General features: G+C 43.7%; 1 protein-coding gene across 2 annotated transcripts in view; it reads left to right on the top strand.

Annotated features, from left to right (window-relative positions):
- The first annotated feature begins 4,826 nt into the window (after nt 1–4,826).
- Nucleotides 4,827–22,628, top strand: part of ttll9 (tubulin tyrosine ligase-like family, member 9) — a 35,634-nt gene continuing 17,832 nt past the window's right edge. The window contains exons 1-7 of one of the 2 annotated variants that reach the window (XM_052031384.1): nt 4,827–4,876; nt 5,603–5,643; nt 7,320–7,412; nt 14,455–14,566; nt 16,774–16,959; nt 17,381–17,449; nt 19,920–20,010. In XM_052031384.1, the coding sequence (XP_051887344.1) occupies nt 4,862–4,876; nt 5,603–5,643; nt 7,320–7,412; nt 14,455–14,566; nt 16,774–16,959; nt 17,381–17,449; nt 19,920–20,010 (607 nt within the window). In that variant the 5' untranslated portion in view covers nt 4,827–4,861. Of the gene's footprint in view, nt 4,877–5,602; nt 5,644–7,319; nt 7,413–12,123; nt 12,243–14,454; nt 14,567–16,773; nt 16,960–17,380; nt 17,450–19,919; nt 20,011–22,628 lie in introns of those variants that run through there. The other variant, XM_052031385.1, reaches the window with a different exon arrangement.

The raw sequence follows: 22,628 nt of genomic DNA, 5'->3' as shown, positions 1-22,628 counted from the left end.
TCAGGAGGTACAACACTCACACTGTCTCTCAGCTCCATCGTGCTTTACAGTATTGACATAGTTTCTGCAGAGAATGTCCCTACTTATAAATGGGACAGAATGTAAAAACCCCACCTATCAAATGGGTGTTCCCGAACCATAATCCCACATATAACGAGGATGATGTGTTCCCCAATAATAACCCCTCCAATGAGTGGGGACAGGTGTTCCTTAACAATAAGCCCATCTGTAAAAGGGACAGGTTCAGCCCACGTATAACCCTACCTACAGTCGGGACAATAACCCAGCTGTAAATTAATCAGTGGGATTGGTATGGAGCAAGGCTCAAAGCAGTGAACAAGACTGAAGACTGCAACCAGAAACCCTGCAATGATTTTGGATGAATACGGTGGTCAAGTTCGGCTCTTCTTGCTTCTGAAATTCAGGTTCTTCTCCTTGAGCAGCAAGCAGGAAGTGTCACAGGCACAGGGGTTTGTCAAGGATGCAGGCTATCCCAGGGAACGATGATTGCACCCGTGTACCCAGAGCTCTTCATGACCTGTGCCCATAAACACTTTAAGATCTTGTTGCAATGTGGCAATTTACCATCGCGCTAGAATAACCTTCTACGTTGTGGAGGCCTCAATATTTCACCCTGGCATCTAATGGCATTACCACTGCCCACTCCCCCAACTGCAACATTCCAGTGAACACCAGTGATCAGAAAATTTACTGAAACACTGTGCTGCAAGAACATGTTGAAGGCTGAGTTTACCAGAGTGAGGTGCCATCAACATTTTCTGTGTCTGTGTTGCAAAAATCTCTAAATTGTAAAGACTCTGAGAAATGCTCTCTACCTGGCTTAATGAATGCGAGTCCAAAGACACTGCTTAGTCTCAATCTAGCTGAAGCTGCTTTGTAGTACTGAGTCAATGGCTGCTGTGTGTGTTGTTTCCCAATTGAGTGGCTCATGAAACTTTCTCCTGATCAGAATATGAATCCTCAGCTTCTACCACACAGAAGGACAAGGGTGTCTGTCCCGCAGATATTACCACAGGATGGACTTTGTCAAACAGTTTCTCACCTGAAAATATAGTTTCCCTTTCTTGCGTACTGGTTCATTCATTGTAGGCAAGCTGTATCCAAGACAGATTTCTTGAAGGACATGGTGCAGTCCATATGAAGTCATGGCAAGATCCCACATCCAGACATAGGCACCTGTTATGTGACAATCCAATCAAGAGACCTCATGGGCGTCCACATTATCTGTGCCATGACAGATACCGATGACTACTGGACACTGCCTGACCTGCTCAGTTACCTTCATTAACCGGGCACAAATCACCAAAGTCAACAGAAATGGTGTTGCAAGGAGATCATTGACAAAGCTCTCCACAAGAGTCAGCTCTTCTTAGACAATGTCTCACAGACAAACTGTCAACTCTCAGCCAACAGAAACCATTGAGGACTCTCAACATCTGGACTTCCCTGAATCCACCATAATTAGCATCTGTGAAGAGACTCTGGTCTTCTCTACAATGAAGAACCAGGACTGGGTCGTTGAGAATGACCAGGAGGTCAAGAAGCTAATGAACCACAAACACAAGGTATTCCAGGGTTGGAAGTCCAGCAGAAAACCTGTGGACTATAGAAAAGATCCTAAGTGAAAACAGTACAGGAGGCCCAGCAACTCACTGAGCCTTATAGCATGTGCAGCTTCTTCAGTGCTGTCAAGAACATCTGAGGCCCAAAAACCAAAGCCCCACACCATTAAAAAGAAAGAATGGAAGTCAATTAATCAAGGAAAGAGAGGCAGGCAATACCCTCTGCATGGCAAACTTTCTCAACAACTGTCCTAGACGAGAGTGCACTTAACTCCATCCTACAGCTGCCTATTCCGTCCAATATCACTCATGGCCAACAAGAAGTCTAAAAGGTCATATGGCAACTTAAAAGACTAGGCCCTTTGACAGATAGCATCACCGCTGAAGTTCCAATAATAATTGAAAATAAAGAGGTGGCAGATGAATTAAACAGGTATTTTGCATTAGGTCTTAATGCAAGATTAATCTTAATTTTCCAGAATTCCCTAGATTTGGGTAAGGTTCCATTAATTTGGAAAATAGTGAATGAAACTTCTTTACTCAAAATGGGAGACAGAATGCAGAAAACTACACGCCACTTGGCTTAATATCTGTCATTGGAAAAATGTTAGCAGCTATTACTAAAGACATAATTAGAGCACACCTCGAAAAATTCAAGATAATCAGGCAAAGTCAACATGGTTTTGACAAATTTATTGGAGCTCTTTGAAGGAATAAACTGCATTGTGAGAAACAATGGATGTGCTATTCTTACTTTTCCAGAAGGAATTTGACAGGGTGACATATCAAAGGATATTGTGGAAAATCAAAGCTCATGCTGTAGGGGTAACATTTTAGTGTGGATCGCTAAGAGGAAACAGAGTAGGCATAACTGGGACTTTTTCTGGTTGGTGTGATAAAACAAGTGGTGTGCCACAGGGATCGCTGCTGGGGTCTCAATCTTTCACAATTTATATAAATGACTCGAATGAAGGTGCCAAAGGCACTTTTGGTAATTTTGCTAAAGACACAAAGATTGGGAGGAAAGTGAGTTGCGAAGAGGACTTAAGGAGGCTACAGAGGAATAAAGACAGGTTCAGTGAGTGGGCAAAGATCTGGCAAATGGATTATAAGGTGAGAAAAAGTGAAATTGTCCATTTTGCCAAGAAAAGTAAACATAATATCTAAACGGTGAGCTCTGAGATGCACAAGAATTGATGTCATGATGTATTATTTGTAAATGCAGGTATGGGGAGTAATCATGACAGCAGAATGCTATCATTTATTGTAATGGGAACTGAACACAAAAGTAGGGAGGTAGACAAAAGTATTTCAAGTAAATTACTTCACCATCCTCACCTCACTAAAGCTTTTGACTACATCATTCAGGAGGGACTGTGGAACACTCTCCACTAACTTGGCTGCCCACAGATATTCATCTCTATCTTATGTTTGTTCCACAATGGCATTTAAGCCATAATATTAACCAACAGGTTTACAACACAACTAATCTCAGTGAAGATCAGCGTCAAACAAAGTGCATCATTGCCCCAACAGTTTTTTTTAACCTTTCTCTCCACGATGTTGCACCTCATCACCAGCAAACCTCCCGAGGGAGTGGAGCTAATCTTCAGAACTAATGGGAAATTGTCCAACCTACGACATCTAGACTGCAGAACCAATGTCACTGGAACCTCAATTGTTGAGCTGCATTGCCTTCAATGCACTAGCACAGCCTTTGGTTGATTGAAGAAAACAACTTTTGAAGATCAAGACCGCAGACGTGACACAAACTTCATTATCTACAGTGATCCTGCCCTCCTATATTCTTCTGAGATCTGGACTACCTACAGCAGGTGCAACACGTAATCTCGAGCAGCATCTGTGGAAGGAAAGGAATTTTCAATATTTCGGATTGAAACCCTGCATCAGGACTGAGTGTGGTCCCCTCCACTCCCCTCTCAGATTGTTTGTTGCTCCAGATTCTAGCATCTACAGTCTCTTATGTCTTCTACCTACAGCAGGTATCTTGAGACACTGGAAAATACCACCAAATTTGTCTCTGCAAAATGCTCAAATTTTTTTGAAAGGAACACCATCAGCGTCCTTGCCCAGGCCAACGTACCCAGTTATTCTCAGTCAGCTACGTGTACAATGGCCATTGCACATTAAAAAAAATTCACAGACAACTTTCTCTCCTCAATACCATCCACTGTATCTTTTAATTCTACGTTGACATAACATAGCAACCATTCTCTACTGCTCCATTATAAAATATAGTTCCATTTAATACTATATTGTCACACAATGTAACTCCATTCTGTAACCAACCATTATACGGGATTAAAGCTATACTGCACAAAATATTTCACAGTCTGGTCCCATTCCCATCCTGTAACACCGTGTGATCCCATTCTGTAACACAATGTGGTCCCATATATCTTGAGTATTATGCAGTGTGATCCCGTTGAAAGGTCATGGAACTGAAACACTCACTCGTCTCCACAGATGCACTCTGATCTGCTGAGTATTTCCAGTGTTCTATGTTATTTTTTGCTTTCCACTTCTATGTTGCCTGTTACATAGTGTGGTCCCATTCTGTATTTTCCGACTACACAGTGTAGTCCCGACTCTGCCATTGCATTACATTCTCCAACATCTTTTTACACAGTGTGATCCCGTTCTCTGACATGTTTACACAGTGTGATCCCATTCTGACACCTTTTTACACAGTGTGATCCCATTCTGACACCTTTTTACACAGTGTGATCCCATTCTCTAGTATCTTTTTACACAGTGTGATCCTATACTCTAACATCTATTTATATATGATCCCATTCTCCAACATCTGTTTACAGTATGATCCCATTCTCCAACATCTTTTTACACAGTATGATGCCATTCTGGCACCTTTTTACACAGTGTGATCCTATACTCTAATATCTATTTATATATGATCCCATTCTCCAACATCTTTTTATACCGTGTGATCCCATTTCCAATGCATAACCCAATTCCCCCCCTTTCCACACAGCGGGAGGATGATCTCCACCACACACGGTCGACGCCATTCCCCGCGCCTTTCCAGTCCACTGACCTTCACTCCGGGTGACACAGCGCCCGCCCACTCTGCCCGGTGCCACCAATCAGCGCCTCACCGCCGGGCTTCCCACCAATCACAGGTGCGCCTGTCCGCCCCGCCCACAGACCCCGCCCCCTTCACCCAAATGCGCATGCACCGCACAGAAGAGCCGCTCGGTGCACCGTTACCATGGTGATGGAGCAACGCGGAAGGCGCCATGAACCGCAGCAAGGTGGGGACTTGCCAAATGTTGCAGCCCCCGGACCCGGGCCCGTCAACTTCCCCACCCCCCACCCCCACCCCCAAAACCCCCCACCCCCACACCGCCTCCCCAACACATCCCACACCCCACACCCTCTGCCCACACCCCTCCCTGACTCTTCCGATCCCTTCACCCTCTTACCTTCTCCCTCTCTGCCTCTCCCTTCTCCCTCCACTCTTGTAATCTGCCCCTCCCCACCCCTCCTCCCTCCCCCCTCCCTCCCCCCTCCTTCCCCCTCCCCTCCCTCCTCCCTCCCCTCCCCCTTCCCTCCCCTCCCCCTTCCCTCCCCTCCCCCTTCCCTCCCCTCCCCCTCCCTCCCCTCCCCCTCCCTCCTCCCCCTCCCTCCCTCCCTCCTCTCTCCCTCTCTCCCTCTCTCCCCCCTTCTCTCTCCCCCCCTTCTCTCCCCCCTCCCTCTCTCCCCCCTCCCTCTCTCCCCCCTCCCTCCCTCCCCTCTCCCCCCTTTCTCCCCCTCTCTCCCCCCCTTTCTCTCCCCCTCTCTCCCCCCCTTTCTCTCCCCCTCTCTCCCCCCTCCCTCCACACCCCCTCTTCCCTCCCTCCTTTCCCCCAGCTCCTCTATCCCTGCTTTGCCTCCTCATCCTTATCCCCTCACCCCTACTTCCCACCCATCTCTTCACATGCGCCTTTCCCTTTTTGCTGGTTTTGCAGGTGCAATGACATGTCTTTTCTTACCTGTAGTGCGTTGTGAACAAAGGACCATTTGGTAATCCGAAACAAAGGTGAGTTGATTTGTTTTGTTCAATAGCAAATGATCTGTTTAATCTATTCAATGGACCTTCTGTCTCCTGTCCTCCGACTCGTGGAATCGTGGAAGATTTAGGTTTCGACATCCATTTGACCCATTGTGTCAATGCAGGTGGAAAAAGTGCTATCAAGCTTAATCGTACTTTCCACCTTGGGGTCTGATCTCGGCTGTTCAAGTACATGTCCAAATACTGTTTAAATATGAGTCTGTGTCTCTCCCCCACTGTCAGGCAATGCTCCAGATGCCTCGGCCCTTTTTTCCTCTTTTCCCCTAATCTTTACTTTACTTTGAATTCACGCCCCCTGATTTTTGACCCTTTTGCTTCTCAATTATTCTTTGTAATCCTTAAATTTATTCTTATAATTTCGTACACTTCAATTAAATCTCCCCTATTCTGAAGAAAACATTCATAGTTTAACTAATCTTTCGTCACAGCTGCAGTTTTCCAGTTCCAGCAAATATGTGTTGCTCAAACTGTGACCTAATATTATATACAGTTCTAGCATAACCTCACTTCCCTTATATTCTATGTCTCAGCTAATAAAGGGTAGCATGCCTTTTAAACCATCTTATTGATCTGCACTGCTACCTTTGTGAATTTATGGAGAAATTCTCCAAGGTCCCTTTTTACCCCACCCGGCCCGGCCTGGCATTCTCCCGTTTATTGTATTATTCCCTTGCCTTGTTGCATCTCCATAAATGCAGCACCTCACACCTCTGAATTAAATTCCATTTGCCACTTCTCTGACCAATTGACCAGACAATCTCTATCTTCCTGAAATTAAAGTTTTCTATTTCACTGTGAATGATATTGTCAGTTTTTATATCATCTATGTACTACTTTATCATGTCTAAGTCGGTGATATACATAACATAAAGCAAGGAGCCAGCTTCTGAATCTGATGGAACCTCGCAGGTAACAGTCTTATGTTTGCAAAAACACCTGCTAACCATTGCCCTTTGCTGCCACTGAGCCAAAAATGGATCCATTTTATCATTGTCCCTTGGATCCCACAGGGTTTTACTTTTTTTTGACCAGCATGCCATGTAGGACTTTCTCAAAAGCCTTGCTAAATTCTAGGTAGGCTACATTAAACAACACTCATTGACTCTCGTTATTTCTCACAAAATTCATTCAAGTTAGCTGGACGTAATCTTCCCACGTTGACTGCCCCCAATCAATATTTCTAAATGAAAGTTTATACTCTCTCTAGATTCCAATAACTTCCAACCAAAGTTTAACCACCCTGTACTTGATTTGATTATCCCTGTTTCCATTTATCAACCATAGTACAACGTTAACCATTGTCCAGTCTTCTGACAAGACAAAGACGGGGAATTTGTAGTCAGGGGCTCTGGAATTTCCTCTCTTACTTGAACAGCCTGGGCCTGGGATAGGTTTCACCCAGGCCTGGTGATTTATCCATTTTCTCCCCTCTCTTCCCTATCTCACCCACCACCCCCCCACCCAATCCCTACCAACCAACACTTTCTCCCCTCTCTATCACCCTGCACCTCTCCAGTATCCTTTCTCCTTTTCCTTCTCTCTCTTTGTACATTTGGGTGATTGAGTAGTTTGCATCTTGGGTTCTGGGCGTTAATGCTATGCTCTTGTTTCTTTGGACGTTAACGGTATTGTCTTTCTACTAGGGAGCAACGCAACTTCATACGATTCAAATGTGTTTTGACAAATACTATCCTGGATGTTCTGCGGCAGCGACCTGGATGGGTTGAGGTTAAGGAGTGAGTACCCGCTAATTGTTGGGTCAGTGGGGTGTGGTGGGATGAGGGGAATAGGGTTGGAATAACATTAATTGGCTGAAAGTTTGTGGCAACTTTTCTGTTCTGAGAAACATTTGCAGGACAAAAAGGACCCAGGAGAGGATAAGAGGCACAGAGTGATTGGTCTGGGTCTGAACAAGTTGTTGGGTTAGAGGATGGGGCATTATCTTATCACAACAATCTGCTCTCTGTAGCAGCTGCAGAATCTTTGAGGTCTGGAAGTCTTCCCTTTGAAGCCTGAGCAACTCTCTGATATTCATATCCATAGCCCATGTGCAGGCAGAAGGGATTAGGTGTCATTAGCTCTTCGGCACAACATCATGGGCTGAACAGCCTGTTCCTGTGCTGTACTGTTCTATGTTCTACATTCCATTTGAAAGAAATATTTAATTCTCATGGTACTTTTCATGGGCTCAGTGAAGGCTTTAAAGTCTGTAAGGTACAGTTGTGATGTAGGAAACGCAGCAAGGTTCAAGAGACAACAAGGTAATAATGACCAGATGAACATTGCATAGGTTTCTGCAGAGAATTCCCTTGCTTTTCTTCAGTTCTTTTGCCTGCTCTTCCATTCAATTAGGTCACTGCCAATTTAACTAATGTCCTGTATTTACCTATCAGGATAAGACCCAAAGACTGATACAGGTAACCCCCACGTTACTGGAGGTTTGCATTCCAAGGAAATGGTCCGTATCGCAGTTTCCTGTAATGCAAAGCCGTGTCATCTGTATATGTGTCGAGAAGTGCGAGTTGGAAAAAAATAATACATCTTGTGCTTGCTTATTGACCTTTCTCCACAAAAATTTTGTAATGGCAAATTTTGTTCCGTATCACAGATTGTTTGGTAATGATTTGTAAATTCTGTAAGTGTGAATTTCCATTACCTGAACTGCCATGATGTGAGGGTGGCCTACGTATGGATTACCGTGCATGATTAAGCAGCACTCATTCATTCGTTTGTAAGCAGTATGATAAATTAGGGTCACCTGTTCTATTAAATAATTACCACTTTTAACCAATTCTACCCATGGTGCTGGCTCTATGCATCACTAGTGGGCAGGCACTACTTAAAGGAAGCCTGCACTTTTTGGACATGAAGTACATTGTAGCTGAAATTGTCAGTAGGCCACAGTTTGCAAGCTGAATCTATGCTGGGAGAGATTGAGTGTGTGGCAATGCTTGGATCTAGTTTATTGGGGACCTTGATGGAAGAGTTGGAGACGAGAGGGGTCCCATGTCTGGAGGCCCTCCAGTGGGAAGTAGCAGCAGAACAGGATATAATTTGGGATGTTGCTTATCAAATGTGCATGTAGTGCAGGAAGAAATTTCACAATGTGACAAGTTGTCAAGGTGAGACCTTATTGTCAAATAGCATATCAATCAAATGTGCCATGAACTTTGTCCAATCTTCATCATTCATCTACTTGGCCTCTATCAATCATGGCTGAACGTGACCATTCAGCTCCCTTACACCCTGGCATGCACAACTTGCAGATCGCACATTGGTGTCTATTCGTCACGACTGCCACGTCGCTCCAACACATTTGCTCTTTCTTGACAGACGTGATGATAAATAAGAGCAGAGAGTAGTGAAGAACTTGAGGATGACAGGCACACCTGCATGTTTTATCTTCTTGAAGGAAAGGGTCAGTGGGAAGTGGCATCACCAAGACTGCGTTCCAGTCGACCTGAAAGGATCATTTCCAGGGTGTCTGTAAATCTGATCATCCTCATCCTAACCCCCTCCCCTCTCAACACCCAGTCTTTTCTGATCTAGAAACAACAGAAAGTGTAAGCATTGACTTTTGCATTTTTCTTTCGACTTGTCCCTTTTTTATTTCAGAACCTTAAGAATTGGTGCCCACTTAATCACAACAGGAAGTGGAAGAAAATGAAGATGAAGAGATGCTGTCTCTCAATCTTGCAGCTGCAGGCATCGGTTCAGCCGCCACCTCTGCCTGTATTTCAGAGGGATCTGCATGTGGTGACACATGAGTTACAAGTGCATAGAAGCCAGGCTGCAGGGGCAGTGCAAACGCCAGCTTGGCAGAAGTCAAAGTCGCAGACCAGTTTTATTTCAGGGGACTTGGATAGGAGCTTTGACAGAAGGCTGAGGTGGTATAAAAACAAATGGTGCTTTGGAAGTCTAACATAAGGCTTTGCACAGAGCTTGGAGCCATTCATTCTGACATGGAATGTGCTGACATCTGTATCAGCACATCTGTAGAACCCACCAGTCTTTTGGCTGACGTCTCAGTTCCATGTAGTTCCTTTAAAGGTCTAGGTGTTGCAATGTGACAGAAGCTTGATCTGCTTCCTTGCAAGTTCAAATTTATGCCGCTATGGTCCAGATACCACAACAGAGGGGTTCCCAGTCTGTTACGTTAATCCATCAATTTGTCTTCCAGTGGGAATTCTGAGGTGCCACTTGACAGGGTGGCACCTATCTCAAGTTGATAGAATTCCTGCTTCCAGCTTTGCCATTCACCCAATGCCCTTGCTGTTGGCTGATCAACCCAGACAGCTGGAGCCAAGCCAGAGAAGGTGCTGTTTCCAGGCCTGGAGACTGCTGAGGTTACCCTCCATCTGCCATCTGCCACTCCTCCCATCCCTCCCACCAGCCATGCTGCAACCATTAGAAAAATACTACACAGGAGCATCAGGGTGGACAGTGGGCACCAGGCTAATGTACATGTGTGATCAGTCTTCTGTTGTATAAATTGAAATTATAAATTTGGATTGGGATGGGCATTTTTGGGTGTTCTTTATTCATAATTTGTCAGAAGGTGGACAAGATATCGGTGATTGAGGGAAGACGACAACAGCAGATTGTTTGTGAACAGGGAAGTGCGACTGAGGTTACAGATAATGATCATCAGTTAATTGATCATGTTGTAGCTGCTCTCTTTTCCTGTCAATCCACTACCCGTGGCACAACCTCCACCTCCTGCTCTTTCTTCACATCGGATAAATAGTGGAAAGAACCTTATAACCATGAGGTCTAGTGAGGTCTAGCTGTTTTGCTCTAGAGCGGTGCAGCCCGCTGAACCATTGTTCGAGGATGCTGATGGTTGTTCTATAATTAGGCCTTGAATATTTAGGAAGATTTAATAATTTTGAAAACCACTACTAAAGGCCTACTTGGAAAAATATGTTTTTCATAGATAAAACTCGTGGCAACAATGAATGGCAACCGTGCAGAATTTACATTTTGCTTTCAGCATGCTGCACTTGTTTATCGGTGCATTCTTAAAGGTTACTGACCAATTTCGTTTGTGTGTGGGATGCATTGATCTATGGCATGATAGTGGTACAAGAAAAAAAGAAAGAATAAAGCAACAGGCAATAACAGGGTGGAAAACCATAGGAGTGCATGAATTATGTGAAAGAAAATGAGCTTTTGCTGAAGTTGTTCAGTCTGAGTGATTTTGCTCCTGATACTGTGTTGCTTGGTGGAAATTTTGTGAACTGTCAATCAAGGAGCTGACAGTCTTGGTAAAAGATGATCGGTGAGACTGCTCATTATTTTGACAGTAATCAGGAGTCCTTCAATTCTTATAATGACACAGAAAGAGGCCATCTGGCCCATTGGATCAATGTTCTTCCCTTCTTGTCTTGTCCTTGTACCCTTGCAATTTATTCTCGTTCTCACTCTCTGTCTCTCATCCCCCTTTAATTCTTTTTGCCATTAACCTATATTGAGGAATAATTTACAGTTGACAATCAACCTTCCAGCACAGCTTTAGGATGTGAGAGAAAACTGGAGCCCCTGGAAGAGAGCACCTGGAGGAAACCCATGCAAACACCACTCAGCACCTATGGCCAGAATTGAACCCAGGTCACTGGAGGTGGGAGGCAGCTGTACTAACTGCTTTGCTACCATGCTGCCCTCTGTTTCCTGAAGTAACTGTATCTGAATTGGAACAAGCCAGAGACTGGATGGGTTTGCCTGATGGGATAATTTCTCTGCTCTTCTTGGAGATTGCACTCCCTGCATCTCGCAAGCATGTTTAAATAAAGCACCAGCACAAATTATGAATTCTATTATCTCCTCAAAAGAAGAAGAACTAAGGTCAGCATTTATCTCAGTGTCTAACAAGTGGCAGGGGTCCCACAAATGTATTTCTCTAGAATCAGGACAAGTAGATTTCAAAGCATGAACGGTATCACTGTAGACCTTGCAGAGTCGGTGTGCAGCCATTTCACATCAACCTATGACTGTTGTTATTTAAATTTATTTATTTCCAAGTCTAGAGAAGGAAAATTAATGTACTAATTGAAAGTTTATAAAATAACTAAAGTTAACTGATTTTGCTGAACATTTGATAAAACTGACACAATCTACCCCGACTCCCAAGCTGAGCTACAAATAATAACCAAAAAATTTAAGCTCTAACTATAGTGTGCTTGTGGCAGCACAGTTCTCATTTTATGTCTTGTGTGCATATTCTTTGGTATTGGTTTATTATTGTCACTTGTACCGAGGTTCAGTAAAAAACCAGTGTGACCCAGTGGTTGAGTTGCCAAAAGTAAGAGACAGGTTCTACCTCTTCCCGTGGGCTAGGTCTTTCAGAGGCTTTCTGATAGTTACTTCCATCAGTTGTTGGTTCTTATAGCCTTTTCTAATTGGAAATTATTTGTATGACTCCTGTGCCCACCTGCAGCTATCTGTTGATCTCCCAATTCACTCTGTGTCACTGGCTGGGATCCTGCAGCCTTGCTGAGCTCCCTACAGAGTTTGCAAAGCAACAAAAAACTGCAGAGGTGAACATCTGAAATCAAAACACAATGCAGGTAATGCTCAGCAGTGGAGGTATCGTCTGTGTTTCAGATTGATGACCTCTCATCAGAACTATTGACTGAAGTTCAAACGTTCTGGATCTGAACTAGTTCTGGTTCTAAATCCAATGCAGATGCAAGTTCATTGAACTGAAATATTAACTCTCCACAAAAGCTGTGTGATCTCAGCTCAGGTCTATATCACCTATAGAGCTCACCTAACCCTAAGCCAACCCTTTGGTCACCAGTTGGTCCCCATTACTAGTGATTTTAGTCAACACAAGCATGAAAACAACATTGGAAGCACTCCATGGGTCAAGCAGTGTCTGTGAGGCAAAAGGTGTAAGTTGATGTATTGGATTGAGACCCTGCATCAGGACTGAGAGGGGAGAGGAAAGATTGCCAGTATACAGCAGTATGTGGGGGGAGGGGTGGGGGGTGGACAGAGGGTGGCAGGTGATAGGTGGAGCCAGATGCGGAAGGGATGATGGACAGATGGGACCAGGTGGGGGAGGGAAGAACAAAAGGAGAAGAAAATTAGATGCTCAGGTTATTGTGGGTGGGTTGCCTGAAATTGGAAAATTCCATGTTAATACCATGGGGTTGTAAGCTACCCAAGCAGAATGAGGTGTTGTTCTATCAATTTGCGTTTAGCCTCTGTGTAGCAATGGAGAAGGCTGAGGACAGGTCGTGTGGGGGGTGGGAAGGAGATGCACCTGGCCGGTGTGCACAGAGCACAGGTGCTCCACCAAACACTGGTCTCATCTACAATTGGCTGCAACATTGTAATCCAGAGATATGATTCTGGTCACCACAAAGAGTAAGAGCTTCTAATTTTTCCTGAAATATTATGGTTACATCACTAGATGTTCCTAATATATTCTTGGGGGGCCTTGAGATTCCTGGCCCTGAAGCCCAGAAATCATATACAATGCAAGGCTGTTGACAACCCAGCTCAGTGGCCATTCTTTGGCTTGTTCTGATTCAGATACATCAGGTGCAGAGGACAGGTAGAAAATGATGGACTGCTGCCAACTACCAGGATAACAGGTGCTTGCATGCACACAGCAAGCAGTTGTCGTTAGAGGGTAAAATCCCCTTCACTTTCTGGGTAAGGCTGAGTTGTGATGCAAGCAAAGCAATGTGTGAAGTTGGTGCAACATCTTGCAATCTGTACAACCCTCACATGTGCTCCTTTTATAGGAGGAAATGAGATGAAACTGTATCTCTGTGTATAGAAAGCAACAGTGAGGTCACTAATGGCCCAGTGTATTGCAAGCTGCAAAGTATTGCTAACGTCTTAAGCAGCACTGGAACAAGCAGATAAATAAAAGACCCACAGTCACCGTGACATCCACAGGCGATGCACTCCTTGTCTGCACTGGGGTCACTATTATGATGACTGAAACTGGCAGATTTCAGTGACAATCTCTTCGCTGCTGTGCAGGTGAATTAACTATTAGTCACACTCAATGTTGAACACACGTTTCCCTAAAGTCGATCTATAGATAGATTCTCTTGCTGAGAGAGTCTTCTCCTCCTCCTCCTCCCAATAACTTGTGCTGCCCTGTGTGGCTTCTCTCCACTCTTCTAGTCATGCACAATTCAAGGGGAAGATGACTAGGCCAGCTATGTCTGCAAGGAACTTGTCTGACCACAAGTTTTTAAGTGAACAAATGACTAATTCAATACCTGTCTCTATGAATTATTGAAATGAGTGTCAGTTCAGTGCTGTGCACCAATGCCATAATTTGCATGTTGCTCTGCATACCGCTGTAGTTATTAGACATATGTGTACATTCGCATGTTTGCAAATTTCTTTATAAAGTTAGTGTGTGGTGCATGTACTTCCTGTTGAGATTAAGTGGCTTTATTTCACTAAAAAACATGTCTTTTCCCCCTCTCCACCATTTAAAATCTCAATTAAATTTTCCCTTAACCTTTGTTGCTCCAAGGAGAAAATCACTTTTCTTGATCTCAAAACAGATTCCAGGTGGAAATGTGAAGAATGAACCCGAAGATTTAAAAATTGATGTTCTCAGGATAAAGTTATCTGAGTGTCTGTGATTGTGAATCTCTTCCCTGGCTTGTTTAGAGAAACAGACACATGGTGACCTGTGAAGTGACTGTAGTTAATGGTTTTAGCTGGTGTTTTGGGTTTGTGTGCTTTTTTCATTGCTGGTTGTGTTTATGTCCTGTTTGTCATTGAGTTCTCCCTCATTGACAGTGAAGGTGAATGGGACTTTTACTGGTGTGACATCAGCTGGCTACGAGAGAACTTTGGCTACACGTATATGGATGAGCATGTTCGCATCTGTCACTTTCGCAATCACTATGAGGTATGAAAGTGGAACTCCTGCCACCCACAGGTATCGTGGAAAAGTTCACCTTAGCAAATGGATTATACAGATCCTTCAGGGGATCTTTTTCCTGCTTGTGAGAGACAGGAAAATATCGGTATTGGATCTTACTTCGGATTTGCTCCATAAAAAAATGTATTTCTTGGTAATAAGAAATTATTTTGTGTCTTTGATGTAATGAGAAAGACCTGAGTGCTGGAGACACTGAGGGGTTGCTGGAGTGAAGGGCGTCAGCACTGATGGAGCAGAGCCAGCCAAGCTTCCTCAATGACCCAATTCTTAAGAAGAGGGAGAACATGTCCAAATGCCTCCATGTTTTTGTAATCTGCATGTGTAAGTGTACCTGTAAGAAATGGATGTGGCATGACTTTTGATAACATAAGAAACAGAAGCAAACAGGCCACTCAGCCGACAAAAGTAGGTTACTCAGTGACTGAACCTCCACTGCTCTCTTGCATAGAGAATTACAAATTCTCCCCACTGTTATCCTGAATAGCAATTCTTTATTTTCAAGCTGTGACTCCTGGGTATGGATGCTTCAGCCAGGGGAAATATCATCCCTGCTTCTACCCTCCTGTAGGAAAGTTAAGGATCAGTGAGGTCATCCCTCATTCTCCTAAGCTCAAGTGAAAATAGGTCCAGTCTTCCTAATGTCATAGGACAGATCCTCTAGCTCAGGAATCATTCTGGTGATTCCTGCACTCCCTCTGTCGGTGATATATCCTTCCTGAATTAGGGAGACCAGACCTGTATCTGGTATTCCAAATCCAGTAAAACATCCTTACTCGAAATTCCTGCAGTTAAGCCCAACATACCATTGTCTGATGTATTTGGACATTAACTTTAGTGATTTGTGTACAAGGACATCCAGGTCTTCAGAACACCAACACCTTTCAGTCTCCTACCATTTAAAAATACCCTGTATTTTCTACTTTTTTCATCGAGTGTTATAGCAAGGAACGCAGTGCCTACAAAAATGTGGACTTTGAGTAAGGAGATTATTTTAAGAATTTATTCATTTAATTTGGTCTCACTGTTATATTTTCTTAATCTTTGTAGTTTTCATTTGCAATGGTATGAAAGTGACCTGTAATTTCCCAATTAATTAGGTTATCAGCTAAAACTAGTTAACTAAAGTTATTATCAGCTGACTCAGAACTTGTGGTATCTGGGAATATAAATCCGTGGCAAAAACAGAAAATGCTTGAAAAACTCAGCAGATCAGACAGCATCTGTGAAGAGAGAAAGAGTCAATGTTTCGGGTCGGCGACCCTTTGTCAGAACTGAAATGATGACTTTCTTCTTCCACGGATATTGCCTGACTTGCTGGGTTTTCCAGCATTTTCTGTTTTTGTCATCGATGCTGGAAATCTGAAGATGTTTGATTTTCATGTAAATATGTGGGTTCTACTGAATTGGTGCCCAATGAGTGCAGTATTTCCCAAGTGTTGACTTTGAGCAAGATACAAGGGCAACAATGAAGCTTTATATTTAAAGAATTAACTACATTGTTAAAGCAGGATTGGGGATGGGAGCGGAGAGATATTACCATTAGTTTTTAAAGAATGGATAAATTAATGGGATTAAAAGCTGATAAATACCTGGGATCCACTGATCTGCACCCAAAGGTTTTTAAAGAGAGAAAAAAACTAAAGTTGCTAAATAAAGACGGAAAATGCTGAAGATACTCAGCAGGGCAGGCCACATTGGTGGGAAGAGAAACAGATTCAATGTTTCAGGTTGAAAGCCCTTCATCAGACCCTGTCACTCCCTTGTTAGGCTTTTGGTCATCCTTATGTGGCTTCATGTAAAATTTTTATCTTACTCGCACTGCTGTGAGTTGCAGTGGAACATCTTACCATGTTAAAGGTACGGTGTAAATGCTAGTCGTTTCATTCTGAAGGTTATGTTTACATAAATGAGAAAGAAACAGGTGGTTTGGTCACTGTTGGTATTGATCCTTCATACTGTCAGAAATTCTGTGCCAATCTCCTAACAGTGACTGCCTCCCATCTGATTGGACCTTCCCCATTATATCTCCCACAGTTTATAAAGAATATGCAATGGTAAATTGTAACTGGGAACAGTAGCGCAATGAGCTCTTAAGTTGGTCTCTAATTGTGTGTAAGTTTAACGTTCGTAAACTGAGATGTAGATTAAATTTTCCCTCTTTCCTGGTATGGAAGCTGACACGAAAAAACTTCATGGTGAAAAATCTGAAGAGGTTTCGCAAACAGCTGGAGCGTGAGCAGGGGAAGCTGGAGGCGTCTAAATGTGACTTCTTTCCAAAGACGTTTGAGCTGCCTGTTGAGTACCACCTGTTTGTGGAAGAGTTCAAGAGGAACCCTGGAATCACTTGGATTATGAAACCGGTGAGAAAACGCAGATCAAGAACCTCACATATCCCATTTTCTGCTCACTTGATTGCCGTCCCTGTGCATTGGTACACACTCCCCACCCATGGTATATCCCCATCCATCTTTCAGTTTTGAACCCTACACAGTGAAAGTGATATGCCACCAAATGCCCACAGAATGAGGATTACTTGTTCAGCCAATGTGAATAGATAATTGATATTTCTAGGCTGAGTGAACATTTGCTCAGTGACATGAGCAAAAGGAGTATCACTGTAGACCAATGAGCTTTCCAATTCAGTAAACCCCTCAATTTCAAGCACATCAGCCATTGAAATTTCAATGTGTCATGTATTGTATTGTATTCTATCATCCAGGTGAGAAGTAGGAATTTTACACTTAAGTGTTGCTCGTTACCTGAAAATCCTTTTCTTTTTAGGTTGCAAAGTCACAGGGCAAAGGTATCTTTCTTTTCCGAAGACTCAAAGATATCATGGAATGGAGAAAGGTACTATTCTTCTCTGACAATATGTTTGTGAAAACTAGTATTCCCATATAATGGGAGAAAGTCCTGTAGTTAGAATGGAACAGAAGAATAGCAAGTAACAACTTGCAACGTTTGAAAATCAAAAACTCCAGAGACTGGAAACCTGAAATAAGAGAGCCTTTGAATGCATTCTAATTCCTCTTCTCACACCCTTCTCCTTGAGTTGCCCTGGTGCTCACTTTCCATCCCACCACCCTGCACATTCAATGGATTACCCTTCGCAATTTCTGCCACCTTCAATGACATTTCACTCCCAGACACGTCTTCCCTTCCCCTCTCAGCATTTTGAAGTGGCCGTTGCCTCCCTTGTCGACTCTTCCATTTTCACCAAATGATCCTTTTCCAGTGGCACCTTCCCATGCAATTGCAGTAGATGCACCATCTGTGCTTTTAATTCTTCCCCTCTCACCATCCAGGGAGCAGAACAGGTCCTCCAGGTGAAGCAATGATTCACTTGCACTTCTTCCGCTCGACTGCACTGCATTCGGTGTTTACCACGTGGTGTTTTCTAGAATGGAGAAATCAAATGTAGAGGGGGGAAATTCTCTGTAGAGCTCCTGCATTCAGTCCACAACCTGGAGTTTCCCCCTGCCCGCCATTCTAATTGCCAGTCCCATCCCTCAGTTCACAGCTTTTGCATCCCTCCTTTGTATTCTCCCTCTAACTTCCCTCATTATCCCGTCAACCAGATGAGTTCATCTACAGCTTATCACCCTGGCAACCCTGATCTCACCCGATCAGGAGTATTCTTTGTCCTTGCCAGGGACAGTTTTTAGGAGAGAGCCCCAAGTTTGTTTTTAAACAAGGGTAATAACTGCCAACAACACAATACTGCTGAAAATCTGAGTTAGAAAGTGCAGTAATTACCCAGCAAGTAAGTCAATGTCTGTGAGAGGAGAAACAGAGCTAATGACCCATCATCATGATTTCATAATTTGCTGGGAACCAGTTTACATCAGTGCGATGGTGAACGGGGCTTTGAGTGCAAGCAGCAGGGTTTTGAATGAGTTTGTGTTCATGAAGCACAGGATGGGTCCCTGCAGTGTAGAGCACTGATATTGTCAAATCTGGTGATAACAAAGGCTGGTTTCAGCAACAGACATATATTGTTACTGCACTGCTTAGTGACGACGTGCGATGTAGAAATAGACTCGGATTTTATTTTTCTGTCCCAGATATGGTAGGCCCCACTTTTTCTGTGTTCATTTGTTTTCAAAACTTACAGTTTGCCAATGTTATGCTATTTCCTGCCTAACCAGATAGAATTGGTGATCGATTGGCGACGTACTATCATTTTTTCTGGTAACAGCCGACAACTTAATAGCCTGGAATTTCCTAGTGAGCTTAATTGTCCCGGCAATTATCTAACCAATAAGTCCGCATTTGTAGAACCATAGAACCATACAGCACAAAACAGGCCCTTCGGCCCACCATGTTGTGCCGTCCATCAAACCACCCTCACACTACCTAACCCCTTCCTCCCGCATATCCCCCCATCCATTGAAGCATTGCCCAAGATTAGTATTCTCTGTGGAGCCATCCCTGGCTTGATTCAGGGAGGTCTGGCGTAGCACAGATGCTCACGGTCACAAGTGGCATGACATTGTGGGGCCCCATCCAAAGAAATGCTTTGGCAGCAAATGAAGCTGTCACCCTGTGCTAAACTTGTTGCCAGAGCTATCAGTCAATTTCAACAACAGTCCAAGAATATTGAAAAATAATCAAAAATTTAGATTATTAAAATAGTTTAAGGGAGATAATTAATTAAAAACTTTCAAGTAAACTTCATTAAAAAAAATGACTGTGCCTGAAATTTACTTACCTTCCTTGTAGCCTTTCCTCTCCATTGAAACAAATGGAGTCACTAATCACATAACTGCTGGGGAATTTAAGGAAGTTAGTATTCCACTGCTGAATTCTATGAGGAATCCAATGACATTAGCATGCATCTCTTTGGAAATTCCACTCTTCCCATTTACACACACATGTGCCAGAATCTCCAGACATTATGTGGGACAAATGTGAATGTGAAACTGCTGATATTTCTCAGGAAAATGCAGCCAAATCACTGAACCAATCTCCCACAGTGGGATTTAAAGTTGTCACTTTGGGATTACCTGTCCATTGGCATTGGCCATTACACTATGTCAAAGACAACGGCCAATCTGAACCACCATTTCATGGATAAACTGAAGGCCACCTTGGACGTCAGAGGCAGAACTGGTGGGCACTGCACCTCTCACAAAAGGCTCTGGGTCAGCCACTGCTCTCTCTCCAGGACATACAAAGCACTGCCTCATTGCCAAAGGCTTTGGTCCAAAATTGCCAAACCTGCTCATCCTGTCTCAACCTAGTCAGCGACCTCAAAGGCTGAGATGTTTCTCTGAAGCAGTAGTATAAATTTTCTCAAATGGATCCTTTTATCTTCCAGGATGGGACACGTGCAGATGATTCCAAAGATGAAGCTACAGTAGAAAGTTATGTTGTGCAGCGCTACATTGAGAACCCCTACCTGATAGGAGGTAGAGTACCTTATCTCTTATAGAAGAAATGTGTTCATTTATAGAACACCCTTAATACAGCAAACTATCCATAGTCACTTCACAGGAGTGTTAACAAACACTGTTGATGCTGAGCCACATAAGGAGATACGAGAGCAAATAACCAAATGTTTGGGCAAAGAGATAAGTTTGAAGGAATGTCAAATGAGAATGAGGTAGGAAGATTTAGGGAGAGAACACCAGAGCTGGAGCTTCTGCAGCAAGGTTGTCAAGGAAGGAGTGTCAGCTTTGCCTGCTGCCCCCCATCCTCAGGACTGATGACGTAAAAGCACTTTCTACACAGGCAGACACACAGCAGTGCAGTAAGGTACAACACACACTCTCTCACACACAACACTCGCACTCACACACTCACTCACTCACTCACACTCTCTCTCTCTCTCTCTCTCTCTCTCTCTCTCTCTCGCTCTCTCTCGCTCTCTCTCTCTCGCACTCACACACACTCTCCATTGCAGACTTTGGTCTTTTCTCTCACAGGCATTTCCTCTTCTCTCCACCATCTATGCAACATAAAACATGCTTATTTCTCACTTTTTGGTTCTTCTCCCATGTATGCTGTTTGACCTGCTGAGTGCTTCTAGCAATTTCTGACTCTCTGATGCAACACTGACCCAGACACAGACTCAGACTGCCAGTCAGCGGGTCTCCAGTGCAGACTAACTTGCACACACAAACACAGGCAGCCAGATCTTTAGTACAACATTATCAAATGCATGTGCACATACACACACTGAGCCAGCATGAACATGTGTATACACACACACACACTTCCCATGCAGCAGTTAAACTTTGTAGACTGATAGGGAACAGATTGTCCACTAAGCATTAACACATGCAGACAGACAGGTATGACTTCAGTGCAAGACTGACCCATGTAGACTGGTCTCCAGTGTAACATCACTTACACAAGCCAATAGATCTCTAGTACTGCACTAATTCACGGGCAGATGGGCCATCAGTTTCATATAGTTTAAGCAAAACTAACCATTACATTCTAGCCCTCTAGTTATAACTTTGACCTTTTTTTTGGACAGGTAAATCTGGGTACATGATTCTAAATTTTCAGTGTTCCTGGTCTTTTTATTGTTTAAGTGATAGTTGGATCTCTCCTTTTGTTTGAACCTAAATGCATTGAAATCCACCTATATTTTCTAGATGATGAACACTGTACCCATAGTGTGCTAGTGATGGGGTGTTTGTATGTTTAGAATAGAAGATTGTCAATAAAGGGGGCTGCTTTGCTACAGATGGTGTGGAGCTTTATGAGCGTTGTTGGAACTGCACTCATCTAGACCAGTGAAGTATATTCCATCACATTTCTGATTCATGCTTGTAGATTGTGGGAAAGCTTAGAAGGAAAGGCAGTAAGTAGACAGGTAGTGCAGGAGTCCTTCCCAAACAGGTATACCATTTTGGATATGGTAGGGGAGAATGGCCTCTCAGAGTTTGTGGCAGCTTGGATGGCTCTGATGAACAACAGGGGAGGGAGAAGTCTAGATGAGCAGTGGTGGTGGGGGATTCATTAGTGAGTGGTATGGACAGGTGCTGCTGTGACCAAGAGTGAGACTCCAGAATGGTCTGTTCAGGGTCTTCTTGGTGCCAGGGTCAGGGATATCTTCGATCTGGTATAGAACATTCTGAAGGGGTGGATGGGTGGGGGAAGAGAACAGCCAGAGGATGTAGAACACATTGATACTAATGACCGGTAGAAAGAAGGATGAAGTCCTGCAAAGTGAGTTTGGGGAGTTAGGAAGAAGGTTATAAAAGCAGGACCTCTAGGCTTGTAGTCTCGGATTACTCCCTGTGCCACGTGCTACTGAGGATATAAATGGGAAGGTAGGACAGATGAAGGTGTGACTAAAGAGATGGTGCAGGAGGGAGGACTTCAGTTACTTGGATCATTGGGACCACTTCTGGGGTAGGTGGGACTGTACAGGAAGGACGGGTTGCACCTAAACTGGAGGGGGGCCAATATCCTTGCAGGGAGGTTTGCTCATGCTACTCAGGAGAGTTTAAATAATTTGTTGGGGGGCTGGGAAACACAGTAGCAGTGCAGCAGATGGGGAGAAAAGTATAGAAGATAAATCAAGACTATTGGGTAGAGGCAGGTTGGGGAGCGGGAGAGTGCTGGCAGACTCAACTACATTTAGTTTAATGCAAGGAGCCTCACAGGTAAGTCAGATGAGCTTAGAACACAGATCAGCACTTGGAATTATGATACTGGAATCATGTATATGTGGTTGAGGGAAGGACAGTACTGGCAGCCTAATGTTCCGGGCTATAGAAGTTCTAGACATGACAGAGAGGAATACAAAAGACGATGGGGAGTCGCACTACTGATTGGGAGGACACACTGGTAGTATTTAGAAATGATATCCTGGAGGGATCGTCCAATAAGAGCATATGGATAAAACTTAGGGATAAGAGAAGGGTGATCACTTTGCTGGAGTTATACTATAGGCCTCCCAGTAGTCAGTGAATTAGAGGAACAGATATACAAGCAAACTGCAGAAAGGTGCAAGACCAATAGGGTTATAGCAGTGGGAGATTTTAACTTCTGCAGTACTTACTTGGATTGC

Source organism: Pristis pectinata, chromosome 16, assembly GCF_009764475.1.
Source record: "Pristis pectinata isolate sPriPec2 chromosome 16, sPriPec2.1.pri, whole genome shotgun sequence".
In the NCBI taxonomy this organism is placed as follows: Eukaryota; Metazoa; Chordata; class Chondrichthyes; order Rhinopristiformes; family Pristidae; genus Pristis; species Pristis pectinata.
Note: the sequence above shows the minus strand (reverse complement) of the source record. Positions and strands in the feature narration are given on the sequence as shown.